Source organism: Dromaius novaehollandiae, chromosome Z (genome assembly GCF_036370855.1).
Source record: "Dromaius novaehollandiae isolate bDroNov1 chromosome Z, bDroNov1.hap1, whole genome shotgun sequence".
NCBI classification, from domain to species: Eukaryota; Metazoa; Chordata; class Aves; order Casuariiformes; family Dromaiidae; genus Dromaius; species Dromaius novaehollandiae.
The window spans coordinates 30,151,880-30,175,853 of NC_088132.1; the positions used below are offsets into that span (position 1 = coordinate 30,151,880).

At 37.3% G+C, this 23,974-nt stretch overlaps 2 protein-coding genes across 3 annotated transcripts in view; both read right to left on the bottom strand.

Annotated features, from left to right (window-relative positions):
- On the bottom strand, positions 1-6,256 carry LOC135324871 (iron-sulfur cluster assembly 1 homolog, mitochondrial). Its single transcript, XM_064501878.1, has 4 exons — positions 6,082-6,256; positions 4,815-4,868; positions 2,824-2,929; positions 1-439 (listed from the first exon to the last, which is right to left on the bottom strand). Exons 1-4 carry the CDS (start codon positions 6,160-6,162, stop codon positions 291-293), a joined length of 390 nt encoding a protein of 129 aa, XP_064357948.1. The 5' UTR covers positions 6,163-6,256; the 3' UTR covers positions 1-290.
- Positions 6,257-8,394: 2,138 nt separating this feature from the next.
- The window catches only part of LOC112978784 (terminal uridylyltransferase 7), a 34,448-nt gene continuing 18,868 nt past the window's right edge, over positions 8,395-23,974 (bottom strand). The window contains exons 14-29 of one of the 2 annotated variants that reach the window (XM_064501876.1): positions 23,790-23,940; positions 22,982-23,068; positions 21,702-21,802; positions 21,059-21,116; positions 20,234-20,337; positions 19,037-19,126; positions 18,834-18,947; positions 18,647-18,724; positions 17,745-17,922; positions 16,986-17,033; positions 16,780-16,871; positions 16,153-16,268; positions 13,140-13,465; positions 11,170-11,246; positions 10,935-10,998; positions 8,395-10,081 (exon numbers count right to left, since the gene is read on the bottom strand). In XM_064501876.1, the coding sequence (XP_064357946.1) occupies positions 10,014-10,081; positions 10,935-10,998; positions 11,170-11,246; positions 13,140-13,465; positions 16,153-16,268; positions 16,780-16,871; positions 16,986-17,033; positions 17,745-17,922; positions 18,647-18,724; positions 18,834-18,947; positions 19,037-19,126; positions 20,234-20,337; positions 21,059-21,116; positions 21,702-21,802; positions 22,982-23,068; positions 23,790-23,940 (1,752 nt within the window). In that variant the 3' untranslated portion in view covers positions 8,395-10,013. The other variant, XM_064501877.1, reaches the window with a different exon arrangement.

Sequence of the window (23,974 nt, forward strand, 5' to 3'; positions counted from 1 at the left end):
GAAAAGAACAGTGAGATTTTATTTCTTTCATATATGAAAATACAGAAATGCTACAGCACTTACTGTTCTTACCTTCTGGATCCCAATTCACCACAAATTACAGCATAAATACATCAGTGCTGGAATTTAACACACGATTTACTTTTTCAAAATGAATTAACTTTATTTTCCTTAACGGCATCCACGCTTTACACAGCCTAAGAACCTGAAGAAAACACATTTACTTTTGAAAGCCACATACTCAGCAAGTGTTTTGTGGTGTTCAAAGTCAAAGTAACAGTCCTGAGATTTCATATGTTAAAGCTTTCTCCACAGCCACACGTTCCTTTGATGTTTGGATTATTGAAGACAAATTCACTGGACAGTTTGTCTTCTACATAGTCCATTTCTGTTCCTAGAAGTGTCAGCTGTGCTTTCTTCTCAATAAACACTCTAACCCCTTGAAAACAACAACAACAAAATTACATACAGCCAAACTGTTCATCATTTACTTTGAACCTGCACTTCAACCAGTGATTAAAATGAAAGCTAAATACAAAGTCCATCAATATAACTTGATTTCACCAGCCTAAGATGGGACTATTTTGCTCTTCCTATAAAGCTCCATGAACAGTATAGTACTGGTATTCATGTGTGTATATACACATGTATTTTTTTTTTATGAATTTAAAATCATGATACCTAGGCCAAAAGGTGTAGAACTTGGGAATTAAATTCACCTTTGATACTTGCTTTCCCATGCATTAATCAGTAACCTATTTCCTAATGTTCTTAAAGTCTGTGCACCCAACAAAATGCCAAAAAACCTCCTAAAAAACAAACCGATGAACCCCTATCTCAGAGACAGTCCTTTGCTCTGCCAGAGTTATTAAGTGTATGTAAATTATTAGCAACACGCAGTCTTACACCAAGGCAAACGTGTGAACTTTTGAAGATACAGTTACCTTTAAGGATTGAGAATTAGTAATTCATTTCAGAAGCTAAAAAGAGCTCCCTTTTTTAAAGTATGCAAAGTATCTACCAACCTGGAAAGTTACTGAACTTTAAAACTGTGAGTCTGATATGAAGTGGTTAGCATGAACGAACTGGTTTAGCTGACCACTCACTGACTAGGAAATAATAAAAATAAAAAATACTATCAGTAGCAGCAACAAAAAAACCAATAAGTTTCATGAAATATTTTTGGAAAGCTATTTCATCATAGAAATTGAGACAGAACACGTTACTAACACAGCTCAAGTTTGTGAGCAACCAAGCTGAACCTGCACAATTTTTGGCCAACTTGGACAGTAATAGACAGGGAAGGATAAATCTAATGAAAGATTTCATGAACCTGGTCCTCGAAGCAGAATCATAATTCTGTATTAAACGTCAGCGCTTGCTATTTAAAAGTCAGGAAAGTTGGGCTGAGATCCAAAGCCACCAGCTCACTGAGCACAGAGCTATTCAAAAGCCAGTCTTCAGCCAAAAGCTGTCTTGAAACAACCAAAACAAAACAGAAAGCACACAGACATATCTGAAATACTGTCTGGCTCTGGAGTTTAAGCCTCTGTTATAACAGTGGCAAAATGCTTTCATCTACCTGAAGATCCAAGCCAGGAACTGCCTTCCAAAAAATTGTTTTCAATTCCCCTAAAGCCAGAGCAGCCCTGGAGTCCAGCAGAAGAGGAAACTCCAGGAGCCAGCTAAATTTGAAGTTAGGACTAGACTGAAATTAGGCACCTGCAAAATTAGATGGCATTTGTGATCTCATCTACCCCAGCTCAATTTAATTATTTGCTCAAGTTCCAACTAATTCTCTCTGTAAGAGAATAAAATTTATCAGTTGGTCACAGATACTTTCAAAGCAGCTAAGAGACAGGCTCTGCCAAGGAGCACAGCTTCTGTGCGAAGGAAATCGTGATACCCCACTCTTACTCTAATCTCCGACTTTGCCACCAGATTAAAAATAATCCCCCTGGATTTAAACATAGCAAAGTTCAACAAGGTCTAAAAAAACCAAAGAATTTTAGGAATTTTTAAGAAGAGAAACAGAGATCAAATGGAGACCAAGACAAACATTATTATGCCTCTGTAAAAATCCAAGCTTGACATAAAGTCCACCAATAGACGTTTCCATAAAAATTAGAAAGATCTATGGTATAATTATTCTGTACTTCAATAACAGACCTATGACGAGATGCTCAACGAAATCATCAGGTGGCAAGCTTAAATGCCAGCATAAAAAAAAGAAAAGTTTTCAACATATTGCTTAATTAAAGTTATGGAATTAATTGTCACAATGTCAAGATCAAAAGCATGAAGAGATTAAAACTAATTTTTAAGTTAACAAAGTATAATACTAGTTATTAGAGAACACTGACTGGAAAACTCCTTGCAGAAAATTTTTATCTTTCCAAGATTATTTTAGGTATGCTGATAAAGTATTTTTCTAGATATGCCTTGTTTTATACTCTAAGTATCTGCTTTTGGTCACCTCCAAAGATGGGAATAATAGGCTAGATCATCTATTCTCACCCAGTACACAGACTCTTTTGTTGTTATCCTAGAGAACTCCAAGTTAATCTAACATGGACAGGAAATGAGGTTTATCTTTGATCCAACTTTCATTTCCATTGCAAATCTATGGATTTTAACTAACCAGTTACTTCTACACCTTCACAACAAAAACCTAAGGCAAAAATTCTTTTAACAGAATGCTAGGACATCTGCCTCTGTAACTTGTTACTTCAAAGAATTTCTAACCTATCCCTTGGCAAAGTTACAATTAAGTTATTCTTCCCTCCCACCACACAGTTTCACTTTACACTATCAAAAACTCACCATCTTGAACTACTTCTTCATCAGAGTCTCCTTTTGATTTCGTATATTCTAATGTATAAGAAAGTCCATTGCATCCTCTTGTACGAACACCTACTTTCACGCCTACCTGAAATAAAACATTAATGATGTTTTAAACATCTTCTGGAACACAAAGATAAAAAGTATGAATAACAACAAAATGCTGATATTTATTCCTCCCTGCCTCAAACTCAGTGCTAAAACAGAAGCCTAATAGATTAGAAGGTAACATTTTCCTCTTTTACAAACTGACTACCAAGGTAAGAGGCCACAAATCATATTTATTACTCATTTTACAACTCTCATCTGGGTTGATATTGGCAAAAATCTGCCTCTTCATTCCATCCTATGCTTGTTCTATGTTACTGCACATTTTACATGAAAGTGACAGTACTGTAAGAATACATCAGTTGAGTCTAGTTATACTTGTCATTACCACTTCTGCTGTTATTAATAATCATTTTATTTATACTAGCAGTAAGTCATATATCAGATGTTTGCTATAGTGGCCAAAGCCCTAAAGCACGTTACAAAAAAGTTTTAAAGTAATAAACTATCAGCACTTCTGTAGGTACTCAATACCATAAAAGTCAGAGTTAAATTCTGAAGACAGATATTTTTGTGACTTCAAATCAAAGTTTATTCAAATGCTAGGTCAGACAATATTTTAAGATTACTGACAGTAACTTAATCGTGAACTTGTGACACCAAGCCAAGGGCAGTTACTAAATTTTCATGCAACTCCTGATAGCTACAGAAAATTTTCATTCGATCCAAAGTTTTGAAAAAATTACCTAAAAGTCAATCTTCTCTCTCTCTCCTTTTTAGCAAGTATGTTTATTCATTTATTGCAGTAATCAACATTAAAGGCCAACCTAGTCAATATGTTTTAATTATTTGCAATTATCCAATATTATGTTGTACGTCAGACAAAAAGAACATCTATGTAAATAAAGACCTGAGAAATGGTTGTAGGGACACTTGAACCAGAAAACTAAATCTTCCAAAAGTATCTGCACCTCTGTTCAAACATGTATGCTTCAGTACATAATTAGAGAGGAAAAGTACAGTAACTCCTGTAAAAGTATTATGACAAAAATGCATCAATAGATGTCATCAAGTGGGATCTCAGACAAGCAGCATTTGTTCTTTTCAGATTAAATACTCATCTCTACAAGAACAGCTAGAAACAACAGGCTAGGGAAAAAAAACCCACAAACACCATTTTATAACAAGGGGATGACTGATCAGCTAAACTGCAGGCTCAGGGCTTCCGTAGGATGGTTTAAAATGTTAAAAAGAAGAGTCTAATCAGTTGCCATGACGCAGGAAGGAAAAGAAACAACAGGTCTTGTACAACAGTTAAATAACAAATAATCTTCCTCTTGCTGTGAGGAAAAAAACTAATGCTTGTTTTTATGATGCTAGGAAGGAAAACTGTATGTGTTTTTCCCCAAGAAGAAAAGATGACAAGTTCAATCAGTTACTTGGTGAAAAGTGGATCATCATTTACAAAAATACATTATCTGACAGGGTTCATAAGAATTACACCTACCTTCAATGAGTATGAATCTAATATTAAAGTTATATATTTCACAGCCAGAATTCCTTCAAGAACTTAATTACATCTTCAAATCAACAGTCGGCGATCTCTGGCCCTGCCAGAAGTCACCACCTATGCCATGCTAGAACAGTTAATTAAAATCTAGATTAGAAATATTTTGAAGGTTGAATAATTTTTTCAGCTTTATCTATTTCAAAAATAACTGTAAAGTGAAGAGTCATCACAATCAGTCATTTTCAGAATTTCATTTTTATATAGAACTAAAGCTTGACAGATAAACAAGTTGATACATTCCCCTCCAAAAAAAGACAAGAACATCTCTAAATTGTTCAGTATTTATTTCAAGCTACTAGATTAGCCAGAAATGCTACCTTAATACAATCTACAAGGTGGCCCTGTTTGCACTTACGTGCTCAGGTTTATCTTTAAGAAGCTGTTTTATCTTCTGAACTGCTGATGGGGTCTGAAAAACACAAGTGCATTCATCAGTTTGAAACTTTTTTTTTTTTAAATAGACCTAAGTATATTACACATGCTGTAACACATGCAAGTCACACACTGCAAATAATGCAAGAAGTTTTAATTCCAACTCTGTGCAATGAAATTTTATCTTAGTATACAGTGTAGCTTTGTCTCCTGTCTGCAAAGTCCACTTACAGAACCAGCCATCTGTCAGCGCAGGCTACCTTTGTTCTACTTGAAACTGATGCCTGATCTTACGTTAATGTACTCTTCTGTAAAAAAACAGCACCTGAATCTAATCCATGAAAAATACAGTAACTGTTTACTTCCCTCCTCATCCCTGCTAGCAGCAGATAGGGCAAGAACTTCAGTCCTTAATATGATTTTTTGGCAAAACTACTACTACAATTTAAGTAGTTCTGTTCTAGTCAGATTTCTGTCGCATAAATATTTCTGTGCCATACTGATTTTTGTCTGTAATGCATGTCTCCTTCTCCTCTCTTCCCACTGACTTAGAGGTGAAATGTGACTTTACAGCAGATAAATTCATAGCTCACGTAGATCTGGTTGCTGCAGCAATGCAAGACTACGTACACGAAGTATATATAAAGCCCTCCCTTACATACAAGTTTCCGAGCCACTAAGAACTTCAACTAGATTTACCTTTACTAGTTAGCAGTGTTAATTACCTTTTCTAGTTAACAGCCTTAATGCTCAATTGCTACCGAATCACTAGCGCACAGGAACGACCCCCCGACAAGCGACCGAGGCAGACGCACTCCGCCCGCCCCCTCAGCGCAGGGTGCTCTGCCCCCCCTGCAGTGAGCCCTCCCCACGGCACGGCATAGCCGCCACCAGCAAATGCCCTTCCTCAACCAACAGAGCGACACGCGACGCCCTTGGGAACCACCTCCGCGCCCGTTTCTGCGGACGCGGGGTCCCTACCCCGACAACACGCACACCTCTTGGGGTCACTGCGCAAAAAGCCCCCCCAAAACACGCCAAGCAGCGGCCCTGGAGCTCCCCCCGCCCGCACGGGCGCGGCCCGGACTGCCGGGAGCCACCCGCCCCCAGCAGCCCCGCGCGGCTAACGGCACCCCCCCGCCGCGGCCTCCCCCGCTCCCCGGCCCGTGGCGCAGCTCCAGCGCCGCTGCTCGGGGGCGAAGGCAGCGGTGGGAGGGGCCCGCGCCCGCCGCCGCCGCCGCCGCACTGACCAGGGTGAGGGCGGCGCGGGTGGCCTGCAGCTTCCTCTTGCTCACGGCGCGCACCGTGGCCCGCACCACCGACGAGGCCATGGCCCCGCGCTCCCCTCAGCCCCGGCCTCCCCCCTGCGCCATGGGCACCGCCGACGTGACGCCGTGACGACACACCGCGCGCCACGCCCCCTCCGCCCGCCCCCATTGGGCAGCAGCGCGTGATTGGCAGCCGCCGCCGGGCCCGCCTCCCGCCCCAGGCCCCGCGGCGGGGGCCGAACCGCGGGCCCCGAGGCGGGAGCAGCTCGCCGAAGGGGCCGGCCGCGCCGGGCCGTTAGCGCGCAGCAGAGCCACCCTCAGCGCACGGCCAAGGGAGCGGCTAGGCTCTGCGCGCAGCCAAGACAGGCGCGCCGGGCGGAGGCGGCCTGAGGCCGCGCGCCCTCACCGCGCCGGCCGTTACGGGCCGCTGCCAGGCGGCGGTGGGGGAGGGGCCGGTCTGCGCTTCAAAGGGCGCCCGGCCGTTGCACGGCGGAGGGCTGCGCGCAGAGATAGCGGGAGGCCGCGCGAGGCGCTCGCTCCTAACCCTGGTCCAGTCCCACCCTACAAGCTCCCCACAAAACCCCGGCATTGCTCCTGACGCTGTAGTCCCCTGTGGAAGAGAGTAAGCGTCAACAAAGACGACATTTATTAGAGAGAACAGCATAGAATAACGCTATTTGGGTTTAAGCGTTGGACCTCAGGCAAAACGCAGTCAGGGAACAGCTAAGCTTTGGACAAATGGTCCAGTAAAATGCCTAAAACCAGGAAACCAACGTGTGTGACAGGCTGAAGCTGACCAATCGCACCTGGATAACGAGTGCACATACTGTGTACCCACGTAGCATCATTTTTCCTCCATCTCCTCTTTCCCTTCAAAATTGCTCTTCTCTCGCTCCCCATCTGGATTTAGGCCCAGCAGCGGCACTGCGACTGCTGCCTGGTCGCGGAGCTCAGGCATGCTTTTCACCTCTGGCGCCTGCCCAAGGTGCACACCAGGGCAGGCTGGTCAGGCCTGAAGGAGGTCTGACCCACCTGAAAGATGAGCAAGCTTGAAGCCAGAAAGCTGGTTAACTGTGCTGCTATCTGAAACACAGAACTTCTCCTCCTCCCTTTTTTCAGCGCTGTTAGCTACTCATAGCACAAGACATGTATAGTGACTGTGGAAAGAGACATGAAAAGCATGGGGAAGTGCTATGAAGCAAGACAACAGCACCCTTAAAAATAATTAAAAAAAAGGCAGCACTAATGAATAGTACTATCACCTCACTTACTGTCCCACCGCATTATTTAAGGGACAGTATAGGTGTAGTATGGATCTTTCTGCAGCCTAGGCTCCTAAAAAGCTGCGCAATTGTTCCAGAAAGACCAGAAAAATTAATACATTGCAGTAAATTGAGTGAAGATGCAGAGGCTTCTATGACCAGGCCATCTGACTTCCCTAAACGTAACATTTTCCAGAAGATAACAAAAAGGGAAGTAGTAAGTTAGAAACTTCTAACTGACTAGAAGAGACATAGTGATGCTACAGAATTACAAGTATCTCAGAATTCTGACACGAATGCTAAGGGTTTTAAACACTCCTGGGGACAGAGCAGACATTATTACTGAAATTTGTTAGAGGGCAATGTTAAGTGCAATCTGACTGCATATGTTCTGTTCAACAGAAAGTGTTTGCTTTTTGATCTTCTAAACTATTAGTATTCATTACTATTAGCCATAGCTTAGTTGTAAACTATTAGTTTATTACTATTAGTTTTGATAGTGTTTTTCTAGAAAGTTTCTTTTTATACAGTAGTCTCCTTTCAGAATTTTTTAAAAATGTGGAGAGTTGTTACCTTGAAAATATACTCACATGAGGCAAGCAGGATTTTGGATATCAAGAATGTTAAGTAGAAGAAAAGCGAGTTAATTCTTCATAAGTTCAAAATTAATCCCTTTCCTAAGATTTTACAATAAACTAAGCCTTACTAATCAATCCAGCAGATGAGTGTGTCTCATCAACTGTGTTTATTCTGTCACGGATCATTCTATTATAAGCTATCACTACATTATTTAAATATTGCTTAGGCAAAGAAATGCATTTATTAGTTACTGGTTTAAGAGTTTAATATATAACTCAAGTGTGGAGGGTTTATTTTCTGAGATATTAACAATATAAAACTTGTAGTTTCATAAGGAAGCAGCAGCTTCAAAATGAGAGGACTGGGAATCTGCAGAATTTGTTTTCACCCAAATGTCGGTTCAGAGATTTCATAGTTGAAAGCTTCACAGTTAAACCACAAAATAACAGAAATGGAAGAGGGTATATATATAGATATATATATGATTTTTGTTGTTAAGACATGTCTTCCATCTTTACATGCTATGATGCTCTTGTCCCTTACAGGTTTATACATTTCATTCCCATCAGCAAAGACTGAAGATAGCTCTGAACAGAGGGCTAAATTCCATACACAATGTCAGCATATGCATCATTATCAATAAAAGTACAAGAAACAACTTACTTTTGAGGCAGAAAATCAACTTATTTTTGTATGAAAAAATAAACTATAGAAGAAAGCTGAACTTATTTGCTGTTTGTTGCTGGTTAAGATTTTGCTTGAAAATATGGTGAGGAAGATATACAAAATAATTTTTTGGGGAAACCTGCATATCTAGAAATTTATATGGTTACATATAAATGTATGGTTGGCTGGTTACAGAGGGATGGAACCCAAAGTAGGAGTTTGAATCCCAGTTCCCTAAGGCCTCTTTGGAAATTCCAACTTTTACCTTTATTAAAAACAGACAGTTAAGGAAAAAAAAAATCATTGAAAAAGACATGTTTCAAAGAACAGAGATAAAATTCTAATAAGTTATAATTAATTCTGTATTTAAATCAAGAATACTGCAAACTAAGTATAGTGTAAGAAAAAATTTAGAAACTTGTCTGAATTTTGATTTTTTTTTTTATTTCAAAATCATAAATAACAGTGGTTTCCATTTTACCATGTAAATAATTCTTTCCTGAACAGGATAAGATGGTACATTACCAGCTATGGCAGGACTTCAAGTAAGGTTCAAGCTGATAACATTAATTAAATTATTGGCTGGTAGAAGGATCCTCTTCACATTTTATGAAAATGGAAATGTGTTTTCCCGAATTGCCAAATTTTTTTTTAATCCTTAAAGCAATTTTGTCTGTGTCTTCAAGGCCATGAAAAAAGAGTCTTAGCAGCAAACAGGACTGACCTGTGTCTTAAGTCTTTTTTTTTTCCTGTACACAAGCACAGCAGCAAATGAACTCTCATAAAATCACATAAGGGATAAAAAAAAAGAAAACTCGATGGCACTGCTTGTCCACAGAGATTTTTTTAAATAAGTTTACTTATGTCCATGTTTTCAGTTGTCTACAGAAAAAAAAGGTTTGCAAACACAGCTGTAGCAGTCTACAAACATTTCAAACACTTTTACACAAGGATTCAGTAAGCAAATCAACATTAATAAATACTATTTCCTCCTTCAAAAAAATCCATTTTTGAAGAAAATAGATCATTTATTTGGCTTGCACACCATTTTAGTGCATTTTGAAAGGATCAGGTTGAACAATAAAACCTTGAAAATGGTCCATTTTTAGTACCTGCCCTTATCTACATGTTTTACCTAGAAAACAAATACAAAACATCATGGCTTTCTATTAAAATGCTCAAACAATCTATTTAAGAGCAGGGCTCCATGGTAGGTGACGGTATTAAAATCCGTAGTTTTTTGGACTAGCAATCTAAAATAAAATAACCATGTCTCTTTTTTAAGCTGAAGACCATTTATGCTGCTGTCCTGTGAATCCAGATGCTTTAGCCAAAGCGGGGGAAAAAAGAAAAGTTTTTAAAATGAATGAATGGCCTGTATTGCAATTTAACAGTGCTTCATATCCCTCATGATTCTTGCTGGGTCCTCTTCTGTGAGGCTTTTCCCTGAGTCATGTATTTATTGGAAAGGCTGCCTAAGATTGGGGAGGGGGGAAAAAAAAAGCATTACACTTAAAGTTTAAAAAAAAAAAGACATAAAATAACTGAAACATTCAAACATCAGTCAGGAGAAAAAATGTCAAACTATGATGAAAGCAAGCACAAGTCAACTTTATATTATTGCTAATGTTGCTAATGGACAGCAGAGCTGCATTCAAGACTCAAGGTAATTAAAAAAGCAGCTGTTTTTAAAGTCATCATTGTACCATTAAAGGAGTTAAGTGTGTAAAGTTGCTGTAAGCAAGCTGCAGTTGCAACCACGCATCTAACACAATACACACAACACATCTCTGATCCAGAGACAGTACGTAAAGGCCTTTATGTCATGATCTGACTTCTGCTTGTCAGTATGTGCAACTTTCATGCATGCTGGAAGCTCAGACAAGGGACGTGCTTTCATAGTCTGCTAAGTTAGCTCGTCATGTGGAATTCTAGACGATTACTCTGAGGAAGCCTCACAAGAAAGTGTTCCACATGTGGTCCCTGAAGAGAAACACAGAACCCCATGTACACCAAAATACGAAGGAGAACAGAGATGGATAAAAACCAATGCATCCATCTGCAAAATAAATCTATCAGAGTTCACTAAAGAACAGACTGCAGAGAGAATTGGCATGCCTTACAAGTTTCACTTCCTAAACAAAACCAAAAAAACCTACACATTTTTTCAGTAAAACAAAAATTGGCTTCACTTCAGAATTATCTTGCAACCTATCCAGACTGGTGCTGCATTCAACATATTGGGCAGAGTTCCCATAAGGATTGATAGGGAAAGCAGGTTAAAGAGATATGCTTTTATACTGCATTTCCAAATTAAGAGATACAAACCTGATTGGGGACTCAAAAACACTTTTCCTTTTTGTTTCTTTTTTTCTTCATGTATAAGCATTCCCTATAAACAACATATACAGAATGATGAATAAAAACTGAATTATGGCATTCCACAAACAAAAGTAAAAGGATCTCCTTGAAAGCTTATGTAAATCTATTGCTAGTTACTTTATATGGGCTTTAGTACATTTAAAGAAAAAGAGGTCTAGGAAAACAGATATTTGGTGTTTACCTGATTTAATCTACCAGCATGTTTGGCAGCATTGGGTAAAGAAGGGGATCCACATAACACTTCGGATTTTGAATTACCTGTAAAGGTTGTAATATAACACAGATTTACTAACTTGAAACTCATTTTCTCTCTCAGATACTGTAAGATATAAAAATACCGGAATACTTAACATCTACCTTCATAACACATAGGAGGTAGGACATTATTTTCATTAATTTTATAATACAGAAAATGGGCACAATAAGGCAAGATCCATCTCACCTAAAACTAAGCATCTAAGTTTGTAATTGACAGTAAGTTAAGCTCTGTATCTTCCTCTAGAATTAACCAAAGCAAATAGGGACCTTCAGAGAAAGACTGAAGATGATACTGGGATAGTGTGAATTGTCCATAGTCCCACAAAATGTTTATGTTTATAGCACAGCAAGGAAAAAATAAAATAAAAAAATAAATCAGATCCCTTAGGTCCTCTACTCAACTAGAGAGGACACTGTGCACAACACAAGAAAGGGGAGGGGGGGAAAAAAGGAAAAAAAGACCCAACCCACAGTAATACTTCTCTTCCTCAAATTCAATCTTTTCCAAAATTCAAATAATAGACAAAAACTCCTACTCCAGAATTAGTGATTTTTGGACACATGTACAGTCTCAGCACCATTCCAGTATACTGAGTGGTATAAAACACAGCAGTGTCAGTGACTCCAGAACAGTCAGACATATTCCCTTTCATTTTCGTAAACTGATATCATATCAAATGGAACGGTAACAAGAAATGCTCACACAGACTGGGTCAAAAATACAGAAATTCAAATGTTAAATGTAGACTTGACTTAAACTTTCAAAAGGTCAGCAAATAAATGCAATGTAGCTTGATTTTTTAAAACATTTTTGTCCATCCAATACTTCTAGTGGTTTGATAAAATTGTGAATACTTTTCAGTATCTTGAACATTCCTAATATATTTGTACCATTTTCCTTCCACTTCCAGCATCTAGTTATATCATACTCTTATGCCCTCTTACACTGCATACATCTGATAAACAGGCTCTCCTTATGTATCTAAGCAGGACAGAATATTTTTGCTGGTAGAGAAGAGCTGGTCTAAAGGTACATTTATGCAAAGGACTCCTATTATTGGTCTCAAAGTAACAGAGCAATCTGTACAGCAGATTTTTCTAGCATGAATTTAAGTGTCTCTAGGTATACCTAAAGAAAAACTGTAATACTATGTTCATTTGGAAGCTAACTAAAGGCACCATCTTATGGAGTCTCATTTTTCTCTTACAGTGATCTTCATTTACAAGGCAGATGATTGATCTTTCTGATCTGAAGGATGACAGCTACTGTTTAGTAGTTCACTGTTGCTTACAAATCTGTCAGTCAGGATCACTGTTTGGGGACATTTTTGTAATTTGGAGATTTATTTCTAAGCAAAATTTGCTAGTTGGGTTAGAGAAAAAATAAGACAGATTTGCTGTGAAGAGCATCCCTCCGATAGCTACATTGCGAGGAATGTTTTTTATTCTATTTCATTCACGATATTCTATTAGAGCAATTATACACTGTCATAATGACTTGAGTATGGGAGAAGTCCGTTTCAGGTGATGGGAAGAGCTACAGGCTAGCTTCTGTTGCTGTTATGATGTAATGAAATGAAATTTGTAGCCTCAAAAGTTAGCAAACTATGGTGAAGGCAACGGAAGCAGTTTCAACATACTAGAAACTAATATCCTTTCTATACAAGTATCTTACCTGCTACAAGAAACCATGTCATATCTCTCAGGCTACAACAATGTTCCGAAAAGTAGGTGAGGATGAAGGGAAAACTGACCAAGTGCGACTACATTTTAAAATAGAGTAATTTTGAATGACATGACATAAATGCAGAAACCTTATCCCTTAGTCAACTCTGTTAAGTAAACCAAAAAAGTGTAAATTGTTTAAACTACTCAACTATATTGGTTTCATACCTGTAGCTCCTTTATACTGCGGGCATTCTTTTTTAATGTGACCTTCTCTTCCACAGATAAAGCAACGTTTTTCTCTCAAGTCTCTGTCTTCCAGGCGCTTCCACTTTTCTGCTGATTGCCTGGGAGTCTTGTCTCTTCCAGTTTCTACTGTTCCCCTTGCTAGTTTGCTCTTCTGAGGTGTACATAGCTGCAACTTTCCCTCCTTAATTGAGCTCTCTCTTTCTGTTGTTTTATTCTGAATTTCTTTGTCCTCTTTGCTTCTTTTCTCTTTGTTTTCTGTGTACCTTTGGTTTTTGATATCTTCATAATCATGTCGTCGCCTCAGTCTGCAGGAGAAGAAAAAGGCTGCAGGGTTCATAGGTCTTACATCCATACACAGAGGAAAAAAAAGTTGCTTACAGATCACATAATCCTCATGTATTTCTTCAGTGGGTTAAATAATTTGAATTAATGCATCCATCCCTTTACTATAGCACTGTTTGGTAGGAGAGTGAATGTAATGTATCCTTATTAACATAACTTTACAATTAGATTACCAGGTAGCACTAAAATCCAATAGCCACACTCAAGAAATATAAACCAAGATCTAGATGCTGGAGTTGTAAGAGACAAGCAGAAGAGAAGAAACACCAAGCAAAATGCTAAGAAGCTATAAAAATGGGACTGTATTTTTTTCCCCCTTTTTTGTATACTTCCATCAGAAATCTTGCTTCCCTCCACTAGTCTGAAACTATGTATATTTCATAGTATTTCTAAAAACCTTTCCTGTGGGAGAAGCTTCTAACATTCTATGTGACTTAAAGATCCAGCAATGGGAACTGAGGCATTTCTGCTGGACAGGTTTTATTCCACTTCTTCATCCATCATCTGGAGGAGATATCAGTGAAACCTCCAAGTCTAGGCTCTTTCAGCCAGTCACATATAGCACTAATGACTAGCAACTTGAAAATAACCTCAAAAAACTGAGTGAATGAGCAAAAAGGTAGCAGATGAACTTCAGTGTAGATAAATGTAAGGTAATACATCCAGGGAAAAATAACCTAAACCATGTCTATATGATGTTGAACTGGGAGCTGGCAGTTACAACTAAGGAAAGAGATCTTGAAATAAATTTAGAGAAATCCCCCAAATTAACAGATTGACAAACAGCAGCAGCTGAAAAGGCTAACAGGATATTGGTATCATCAGATAAAATACTCAGAACAAGACGGAAAGCATTTTGTTGCTATATAAAAACCATGGTGTGCCTACATGTGAATACTGCATGTTGGTCTGGTCTCCATAACTTGAAGAGGAAGTAGTAGAGTTAGAGAAGGTACAGAGAAAGGTAGATAAAATGATCAAGGGAACAACTGCCTTAGGAGGAGATGCTGAAAGATTCTTCACCTCACAGAAGATGGCAGAAGGGGGGACACAATCATAGCTTACAAACACACCAATGCAGAATTATTACCACCAACTAAATCCCACAACACTATGGAATGCTTGATGAAACTAAAGTGAGTTTGATTAAAACAGATAAAGTACTACTTTAAACAGCAGTTAGCATAATTCTGGAACTGGATGTCATAGAAGATTGGTAAGGAAGGTAGGAGAAGCAGGTTCAAAAAAAAATTAGACAAAAATCAGATACAACTCTGGTCCACAAATGACTACTACAAGACCAAGGTAGGTATTGGCTGTCATACAGCAACTGTGGATGCTGGGGGAGTACTAGAAAAGACATTACGAAAAACAACCAACTAGCACGCCCTCCACAAACAGCATCTCCTATTGCAAGTGCTGGACAGAGGACTCATCTAGATGGACCAGCGGTCTAACTCCAAAAGGCATTTATGTTCTTAGAAACAAAATCTCATTGCCTTCTGCTCTAACGCTGCATAGAGCATAGCTGCACATGTGAAATGAACTAGGGTTTCACTCCAGAATGCAGTCAAGTGTATCTAGAACAGCACACCTTCAGCATTCTTTATTTTCAAACCATCATCAGCTACTTTATTTAAATTTGCTGATGTTTAATACATTACTAAGGTAATGATCTCAGCAATATTAATTCTCTACAATGCATCAAAAAGGCAACTTTATCTAATCTTTCTACACCAGCTTTTTAGCTACTTACATTAAAGTGCAGATGATTTTTTTTAATTACAATTTAAGATAATACAGACTGTAAACAAAGGTTTCCATTCACCCTACAAATGAGCACAAAGGTTTTCACGATTTCCTCCTGTTGAGGTTTTATTTGCTGGTTTTCACTGTCTTATAAATAGGAAGTCTTTGAAGTGCTTTAGTGTCTTTACTAGAAAAAAAATCAGTGGATCAGTTTTAAGTTTAGACTGTTTGTCATGTAAAGAGCAGGAAAATCAATTTAGCATTCATTTGCTGCCGGAAGGTATTTACTGAATTTCAAATATTTGGTGACTGAGGATCAGAACGCCTTGCTCTTGGATACAGACAGGACACTTTTGATCTATAGGTGCTTAAAAAAACCTCATGTTGTCGTGCCATTATTTTGCTTTTGGACATGAATGGCATAATTCTGTGAACATGGCAAAAACGCATCTCTTGCGGGGAGCACCAGGATTCTAGAAACAGAAGCTATTAAATGAAAATACGTAAAAAGCTCTCATGAGTTCTCTTCACAGCACACAGCTATTCAGCTTTGCATTTAGATTCTCTTCAATTACTGCTTTCCTACATAAAGCACAGAATCAGCATCTACCAACCTTAAGCTAAGTAGAGAGGGGAAAAGCATGTATTGTAGTCTTCTATGAAAAAGATTGTTAAACACTCAAGAAGATGCTGGCAAAAAGTCAAGTGGTCATTCAAGACTGACTAAACATTTAAAAACAGCCCAATCTGCCCCTACTGCCAAAGTTGATATTGATACATACCCATCTTAACAGTAAAGAAATCATTTGCAGTATGTACAACTTTTGCTTTAGCATCACTATCCTAATATTTCTTCTAAACAAAGCTAAGGAAATGTTCCACACAAATCCCAAATACTCACTTCCTTCTCATGGGACAATCTTTCATGAAATGGCCAATTTTACCACAAATTCTGCAGCATCTATCATTCGGTGCCAATTCTCCTTCTGTCAGTACCTCTGGATCAAAGAAATACTCCTGAAAAAGAAATCATGCATTCAAAAAAACAATCCCTCTTGGGAATTCAAGACAGGTAAACAAGAGTTAAACTACACTGAGTTATGGAAAAGAATAAACATGTGTGTAGCTGAACTCCTGAAAGACCAGATGACATAACTGGCCACTGCTGCCTCTTCTTCACAGGTAGCCTGCTGACCACGAGGTCTGCAAGCTGTTTTTAAAACTGCAGTTAAAAAACAATGGTAATCCTGTTTTGATAGGAACTAACATTTCTGATAAGCCTGTACCATGAAGTCCTGACTTGACTAGTATGCTGCATGTTACCACTTTCCAAGTGCAAACAACACAAAAGCAATACTCAGTAATAACTCTCACAATAAAGATTTGTTAGAGTACCATTTAAATTTAAATGAGAAGAGTGTAAAGAGAGTGCAACCATACTCCCACATGTGATACTTTATACACTGTAAGAGCACACCCGTGTACACACTGCCCTTTTAGAACTGCCACATCCTGTAGAGCAACTTACCATTTTTGATGGATATTCTTTAGGAAATATTTTTATAGGGGTACCAAATACCCTCCTTCCATTGATAAAAGCCTTCATTATAAAGTTTGTCACTGAAGGGGAAAAAAAAAGGAAAAAAAAATCATCCAAATATGAAACAAACCACCAGAACAAGATCTAAGATAAGATCATCACTTTATTCCCAAATTTGTGAATAGAAAACTTACTTTTTCTTGATAATCCAGCTCCAAGATTGTGGTTCAGATCAAAGGGATCTGTATAAAAAGCATTACAGGCATTACTGAAGTCCAGGGCAAAATCAGGATTGTATACATACATGAACAACTCAAGGCAGAATTCCTAATGCAGAATCAATATGCAAATTAAATTCTTTGCAAGTTTATTGAACACAAATTCACTCCAAGGACAAAGGATCACAGCAGTTCAGCTCTGAACTGACTGAAATGTTATAAAAGAGTAAGCTTTGGGGTGGGGGGTGGCAGGAGAGTAGAAATCCTTCCTGTGAAAATCAGATGGGCAAGCAAATCACAGCTTAAGGCACTTTTCTAAAATGTGTCTGTGTATCTTCTTCATACCATGGTATTACTTAATAGTGTAACACATGCATATGGTATGATGAGTCATATAAATACGGAATCACCTAAATAAAAGTTAGGGTAAAACCTCAGTTGCATTACAGCTAAGTTCTTCTCCAAAGCCTTTGGTTAAATTCATTTTTAAGTCAGTTATTGTCATTATGCAAAGTATGAAGTTTACTTTACAGCTTCTTTTCAGAGGGGAAAAAAATTGAAGAATTTCTAGCAGTACTGAAATTCAGTGGGAATTTTGCTAAGATTTCAAAACATGCACAAATAACAGTTTATAATCTAGCAATAGAAAGACAAAAAAAGCCACGTAGAAAGACCAAATTTTTCATACGGGCATTAAAAGAACTCCACATATTCATGTGCTTTATGTGTTTTTACCTTCAATTACAATGTATTTGGAAGTCCACTGCTTTTTGAAAGTTGTGAGCAGATTTTTTCTCCTAATGCATATGACATGCTCTTTAAAATCAAATTCCTCTGTGTAGAAACGGAGAAGTCCAAGCCACAGCTGCCCAACAGATTCCGTGTTTTTGCCACATTCTGACCAGACGACAGACTAAAAATGATAGAAATATTTATTTTTCCGACACTTACATTGTTTGAATTTCAAATAATATAAATTTTATTTTATAATTTTCATTAAGGATAAAGAAACATGATCGAGTTACTCTGGAATACCTCCCTTCATAATTGGTATTAGTAAACCAATTTGGACTTTAAAATAGTATTTTTTAAGCATTGAGATTAGCAACAAAAAATAGTATTACTACTTCTAACATTTAGTTTTGCTTATTATCAAGAAGTTTATTAATTCACTTGCAGTGCATTTGATCATGTAATACAAAATTATTGAAGTGGATTAGACAAACAGTGACTAGATACGCAACCAATATTTGTAGGAGATATCTCCACCCAGTAATGTGACATACATATCAATTAATCATCATTAACACCTTAAAATCATTTCTATTAAATCTCTTTATTCAGATTTTTTCATACATAAACACAATCAGTTATGTTCTGAAAAATTCACAGCATGGGATTGGGATGTTCAAGGTAATAGCCACTCCACTTCAGTTTCTTTGTTTTAGTATTTGTGTGTATTACTAATATAGTTTTCTTCTTTGTCACCCATACAAAACTTATGATCAAAATCATTTTTTTGAAACTGTTTTCTATATCACCACCATGTTTGAGAACTATGTTCCTTCAAATGAATTCTTTTTCGTTTGCTAAGCTACAGGTAACATCATTTCAAATTCACTTTCTGATATACTCACCAACTCTTCTATCTTATCAAAGAAATAAACGTTCCAGCCATCGACTAAAATTTCAGGCTTCTTTGGTTCTTTGTAGATCTAAAAATACAATATTAACTCATTAGAAGAGCTGTTCAGATTCAGCACTTTGACATTCTTCTGGTCAATACTGTGTACTGATACTCGTTTCTTCCTTGAAATACTGTACCTCTTGAAGAACAGGGATAACAGGTGGATTTCTCTGTTGAAGAAAATAAAGCACCATAAGAGTATATGCATAAGAAGAAAGGCTACCTCGAGATGCATCTCCAATGTCACACATCTAGAAAGAGAAATATTAATTATAATTTTCATAGTTATCATTTCTCACTGTAGGTGCTACTGCTTCTAGAATGTCTCAAGTATACTTACCTTCGTAAAGACTTTCATTGTGTAGCATAGATATTTTACTCTAGGATCAATGGCTGCATATGACGACAGGAGTCTTGTGTTATGCAAGGCCTATAAAAATAAGAAAGTCATACGCAAAAAACAGATGCCCTCCAGAAAAGAGGTAATAAGCTAAAGCCTCTGAAAACATGAAAACATTTTTAGTCAAGATAAGCAAAGTCAAGGAATGATTCAGAGTACTGTAGTTGGAGAGTTTACATGTATACATGCATACTTTTTCCATTCCAATTTATTTAGAAGTCAATGAATTTGTGGACAAAAACACTCGAGTTGTGTGCTCAACAAAAGCAAATGTGAAGCCCTGAGTAGTAGAATGTATATAGTTGAGAAAGGAAGCATTCAACTATGAGGTTATCACCTGCTAAAGAGCTGATAAACATCTTTAACCTGCTCACAAGTGGTACAAAGCAGCATTCACAGAACAGTACCTCAGGAAGGGAAGCATTAATCAATTACTGTGTTTTCAAAATAATTGGGAGAAGGTAAATTCTTGAAGTAAAAGAATTTCAGCCCAGAGATGTGACAGCTATCAACTGACCCATATGGATGCATAGCTTCAAGAACAGACTTTCAGACTTACTGGGTGGCTGAAGTATCCTCCTCAAGATTCCCCTTGGGCTGATACAGAAACTTCAGAAAGTTTAATGCTTGTCTCTAAAACTTACTTTCCTTTGATGTTTCAAGGAACTGGCTTTTGAAGTTCATAGACATTGAAAAAAAAAAACAAAACTTGTTTTTAAAATATTTGGCCGAGGACTTGTGCTCTTTTGTAGACTGTAACATGTGTCCCAGTTCAGGCAAGTTAGTCAAAATCACTATCCCAGGTCTCAAATTGTAAGGAACAGCCATGACTGAGGGTGAGGGGGAGAGACTGAATTTATGTTACATTTTCTTTCTGAGTTACAGAAAGACTCAAACACCTAAAAGATCAGTGCTTACTCTTACTGAAGAAATGTATAATCTTAGAGAAGTGACAGCTCTAAAGTCTCAACTGTGTAACTGACTCCACTTGTAGTCAAATGAAAAAAACTGGTACTCAGAAATGCAAAATTGAAATAGGTAACTGGTAAGTTATTACTGAACCTCAGCAAAACCAGCACTTCATCCTCACCCAGAAGCCCCACTTTTTCCTATTAATAGAAAAGGAGATAACCTTACCAGAGTGTTATATAAACTGATGTCTACTTCAAGACCACTTCTGACATGGAAGAATTTGACAATTGGGACTTTAGCAGTTGTTATAGGCAAGACATTTCTTAGACCTAGAATGAAAAGTTTAACTATTGAATGACGACATATAGTCATAACAGTATCAAATGCCCTACACACAACCCAAAACTGCAGCAGAAATGTTACAAAATAAAATCTTAGCTGATACCAAAAATTATTTCAGTTATTTTTTTAATATGTATTTTAGGCATTTGTCAAACACTGTGAATCTACAAACAATTACACATACATATACACACATACATTCACACGAATGAACTGAAGATTTGCTTAAATTTTACAGCAAAATAAGCTTGAGAGCATTGATAGTTCACTGCAAATATCCTAAATTTATATGAGATACATCAGAACCCTGTAAAAATCATATTTTCTTGTAAATAAAACAGGATGCCTAGGGCAAACTCCTGTAAGCCTGCCTTTTACTATTAACTTTTTGAGTACAGAACATATGAATGCAATGTAGCTACTAACCTGAAGCCCCAAATTTTATCTTAAGGCTTCTTCTCAAGCATATAGGTTATGAATCTGTCCAATTTAGATCTGGCCCTACAATGTTATAACCTCAAAGACCTCCATATGTAAACAAAAATAAATCCAAAATGTTCACAACATATACCCTCATTCTTACTAATACCAAGCTCTTTAATGCAGTTTTATTTTAACGATTATCATGTACAATGCCCCAGAAGTTTCTCACTGCATCAGTTAAAGTCACATAAATGAAGCCACTTATTTTCATTTTCATGAGAGTACCTGAATGTTTCTTGAGAACTTTTGCTAAGTCTTCAATTATTCTGATGCAATCAAGGCTCTAAGACATTAAGAAAAAACCAAAATCAATACTAAAGTTGCATCTGCTAGAACAGGTCTAGACAAAGCATTTCAGACAAATCTTTTATTACTTGTCATTAAGCTTACAGCTATATAACTCAGGGTTTCAAATTGTACAGAATGATGTGAATACAAGAAAACGTTTCAAAACGGCACTTCTTGCAAAACCAATACTAGACAGGGTCTTAACATAGGCTTTTTTAAAGTTAATTTATATTAGGCATAGTCCTTTCCCACTACCTTCCATTTCTAGTTCTTTATGTTACAGAACTATAACACTGAAACAAATCTACCCTATTTATTTGCAGAGTTAATATTAGAAAAACACTAGTGCAGAATACAGAAGAAAACCAAGTACTGAGAGTAAAAATTTTTAAAGGTCTATCTAGAACAACAGTAAAAAATTCCCAAGATACTGCCCACATTATCTGCTTTTCAGGCACCTATTTACATTTTCCTCTAATCTGAAGCACTGTTACAAAAAGTAAATGTGTTTCAATATATAAACGCAATTTATTTACCTAGCCCTAAAAGTTTTGCATTTGTTAAAAGAAAAGTCTTCTACCTCAGCAGTTTCCAGTCCATCAATTGTCATACAGATATCAAGGTCACTTTGTTTGAAGCCAAAACCGTTTTTGGAGGAGCCAAACAAATTCAGCTTGGTTCCTGTAAGAGATGTGACGGACAACATATTGATACAGAATCTCAAATTTTATACAGCTTCAAACCACAGCATGCCTTTTAACACAGGGGTGAACACATTACCATTTTTATATGGTACTTCAAACCTTACTTTCTCATCAACCTTTTTGATTAGGAAAGAATCACTACTTTATTAGTTCAAATGAGTCTGTCACAGATCCAGAAACAAATGAGGTGGTCAAATAATTAAATCATCAGCATGCAAGCTAAAATCTGGATAAAATACAGAAGACTGCTCTCTATAGAACTCTTCAGGATAAGGAATAGATCTGTCCACATACCAGGCTCCAGCCAAAAATTCTTTTGAAAATTTTAAAAGACTGAAGTCCAGGTGCTACAGAAAAGAATTCCAGAAATAAAAGAAACAGTGTCAAACAACTAGACTTCACAGACAGGTTAGATGTTGTGCCTATAGTTTAAAATATTCCAAAAACAATAAGCTGTGGTAGCAGCACAAACTCTCTTGGCCTTGTGCCTTTCTTTCTTTCTTTCTTTTTTTTTTTTTTTTTTTTTTTTTTTTTTTTTTTAACTTCTAGACATTATCAATTTTTCTGTCACAGTAAACATAAGAACAAAAAGGAATGTTGAAATTAAGAGAAACATATGTATATGAACTAAAACACTGTTTCTTAATCTTGGAATCAGGACTACTAACGGGGTTCTTAAGGACTACAGAAAACTTGTTGTTTGTAAGAACAGATACAACAATAAGAAGCTGACAGTTGTACAGAATGACAGTTATAGAACTGTTCCACTACTACTTTGATTGTTGTTTTCTTAACTTGCCATTTTTCCTTCCTACTTATGTGTTATATTTCTGACTAAGACAAAGAAACTTAAAAAAAAAAATCAGAATTTTTTTTTTTTTTTTTAAACACAACTGACATGATTTTGGAGCCTTCGTATTTTAAACAAGAAGAATCCAAGTCAACAGGGAGGAGCCCAGGACATGATATATGTGGATGACACATTAAGGTGTATTAGTTATGTGGTTGTTGAAAGATAACAAAAGCTAACGTAATGTTATATACTAAGTTTGAGCAACAACGTCATTTAAATGATCAAATACTAAAATGTTTATTCTGCTGACATGCTAACATACTTGGAAGACACTGAAGTATAAAGCCAGAACTACATGATTACCTGGGAAGTCTTGTCTAATGAAGTTTTCTAAATTTTGTCGTATATGCTCCCGAGCCTGATCCTCTACAATATTTGGAGCAAAATCCTCTTGGGGGGGGGGGGGGGGAGGGAAAAAAAAAAGACATCAATTTAGGCAAAGTGATTTGTCAAAACAGTCAATAGCAAAGATTCAAATGAAAAAGTGGGAGGATGGAGGGCGGGAAGCAGGGAGAAAAGCAAGAGAAGATTCACATGTGAAGGAGAAGGCAAGGATGAAGTAGAAGAGAAATACCTGTTCAAAGAAAAACATTAATTAGACAAATAATGCATTTTGTCTGGTCAGAAATGGCGAGAAAGAAAGGAGGAAAGTTGGGTCACTCTGAAAAGAACAAAAGTGGAGAAGTGTTATAAAACAGTATTCTTACTCTGATTTTTCTAGAGCATTGACATCTTTGCTTACTAGAAACCACAATTAGAGGAATAGTGATGAAATTCATCCAAAGTATGTACAAATGTAAAAGCGTTAGTCAAAAAACTACCCAAAATTAAAATCTTAGATTTATAATATAAAGATGCGTGAGTCATCAGATAGCCAGAACCTTTCAGTATGCAGAAGATAAACCTAAACAGGTTTTATTTCTCTAGATAAAAACTGTTCAGTAGTCCTATAATAGCCCTTATAAATCTAAAATTTTATCTAATGCGGTTGGATGCTGCATGGCAGATAAACTGGTCCCCTTTATAACACCATTAGTCAGTGGTTATTTCATTATTTTTTGCAATACTTTTCTTCCCCACAACAATATCCAAAGGAAAAAAAAAAACTTACGGTAACACTGGATACAAACTTGATCTAAAATAAATGAAAATTTGGGTGTCAGCATTGGCAGTGGGTCTAGCTCAATCTTCTTGAAGTCTTCTGGACAATCTCTCTTTAAGTGACCTTCCCGTTTGCACAAGCTACATACTACTGTAGGAGTCTGCATGAACAGAAAGCAATATTGGTTTTAAAAA

Coding starts and splice junctions, on each gene's coding strand:
- LOC135324871 (XM_064501878.1), bottom strand. CDS start 6,162: ATGGCCTCGTCGGTGGTGCGGGCCACGGTGCGCGCCGTGAGCAAGAGG. Junction 4,869..6,081: donor CCCGCGCCGCCCTCACCCTG/GTCAGTGCGGCG, acceptor TGTGTTTTTCAG/ACCCCATCAGCAGTTCAGAA. Junction 2,930..4,814: donor TTAAAGATAAACCTGAGCAC/GTAAGTGCAAAC, acceptor GTTTTATTTCAG/GTAGGCGTGAAAGTAGGTGT.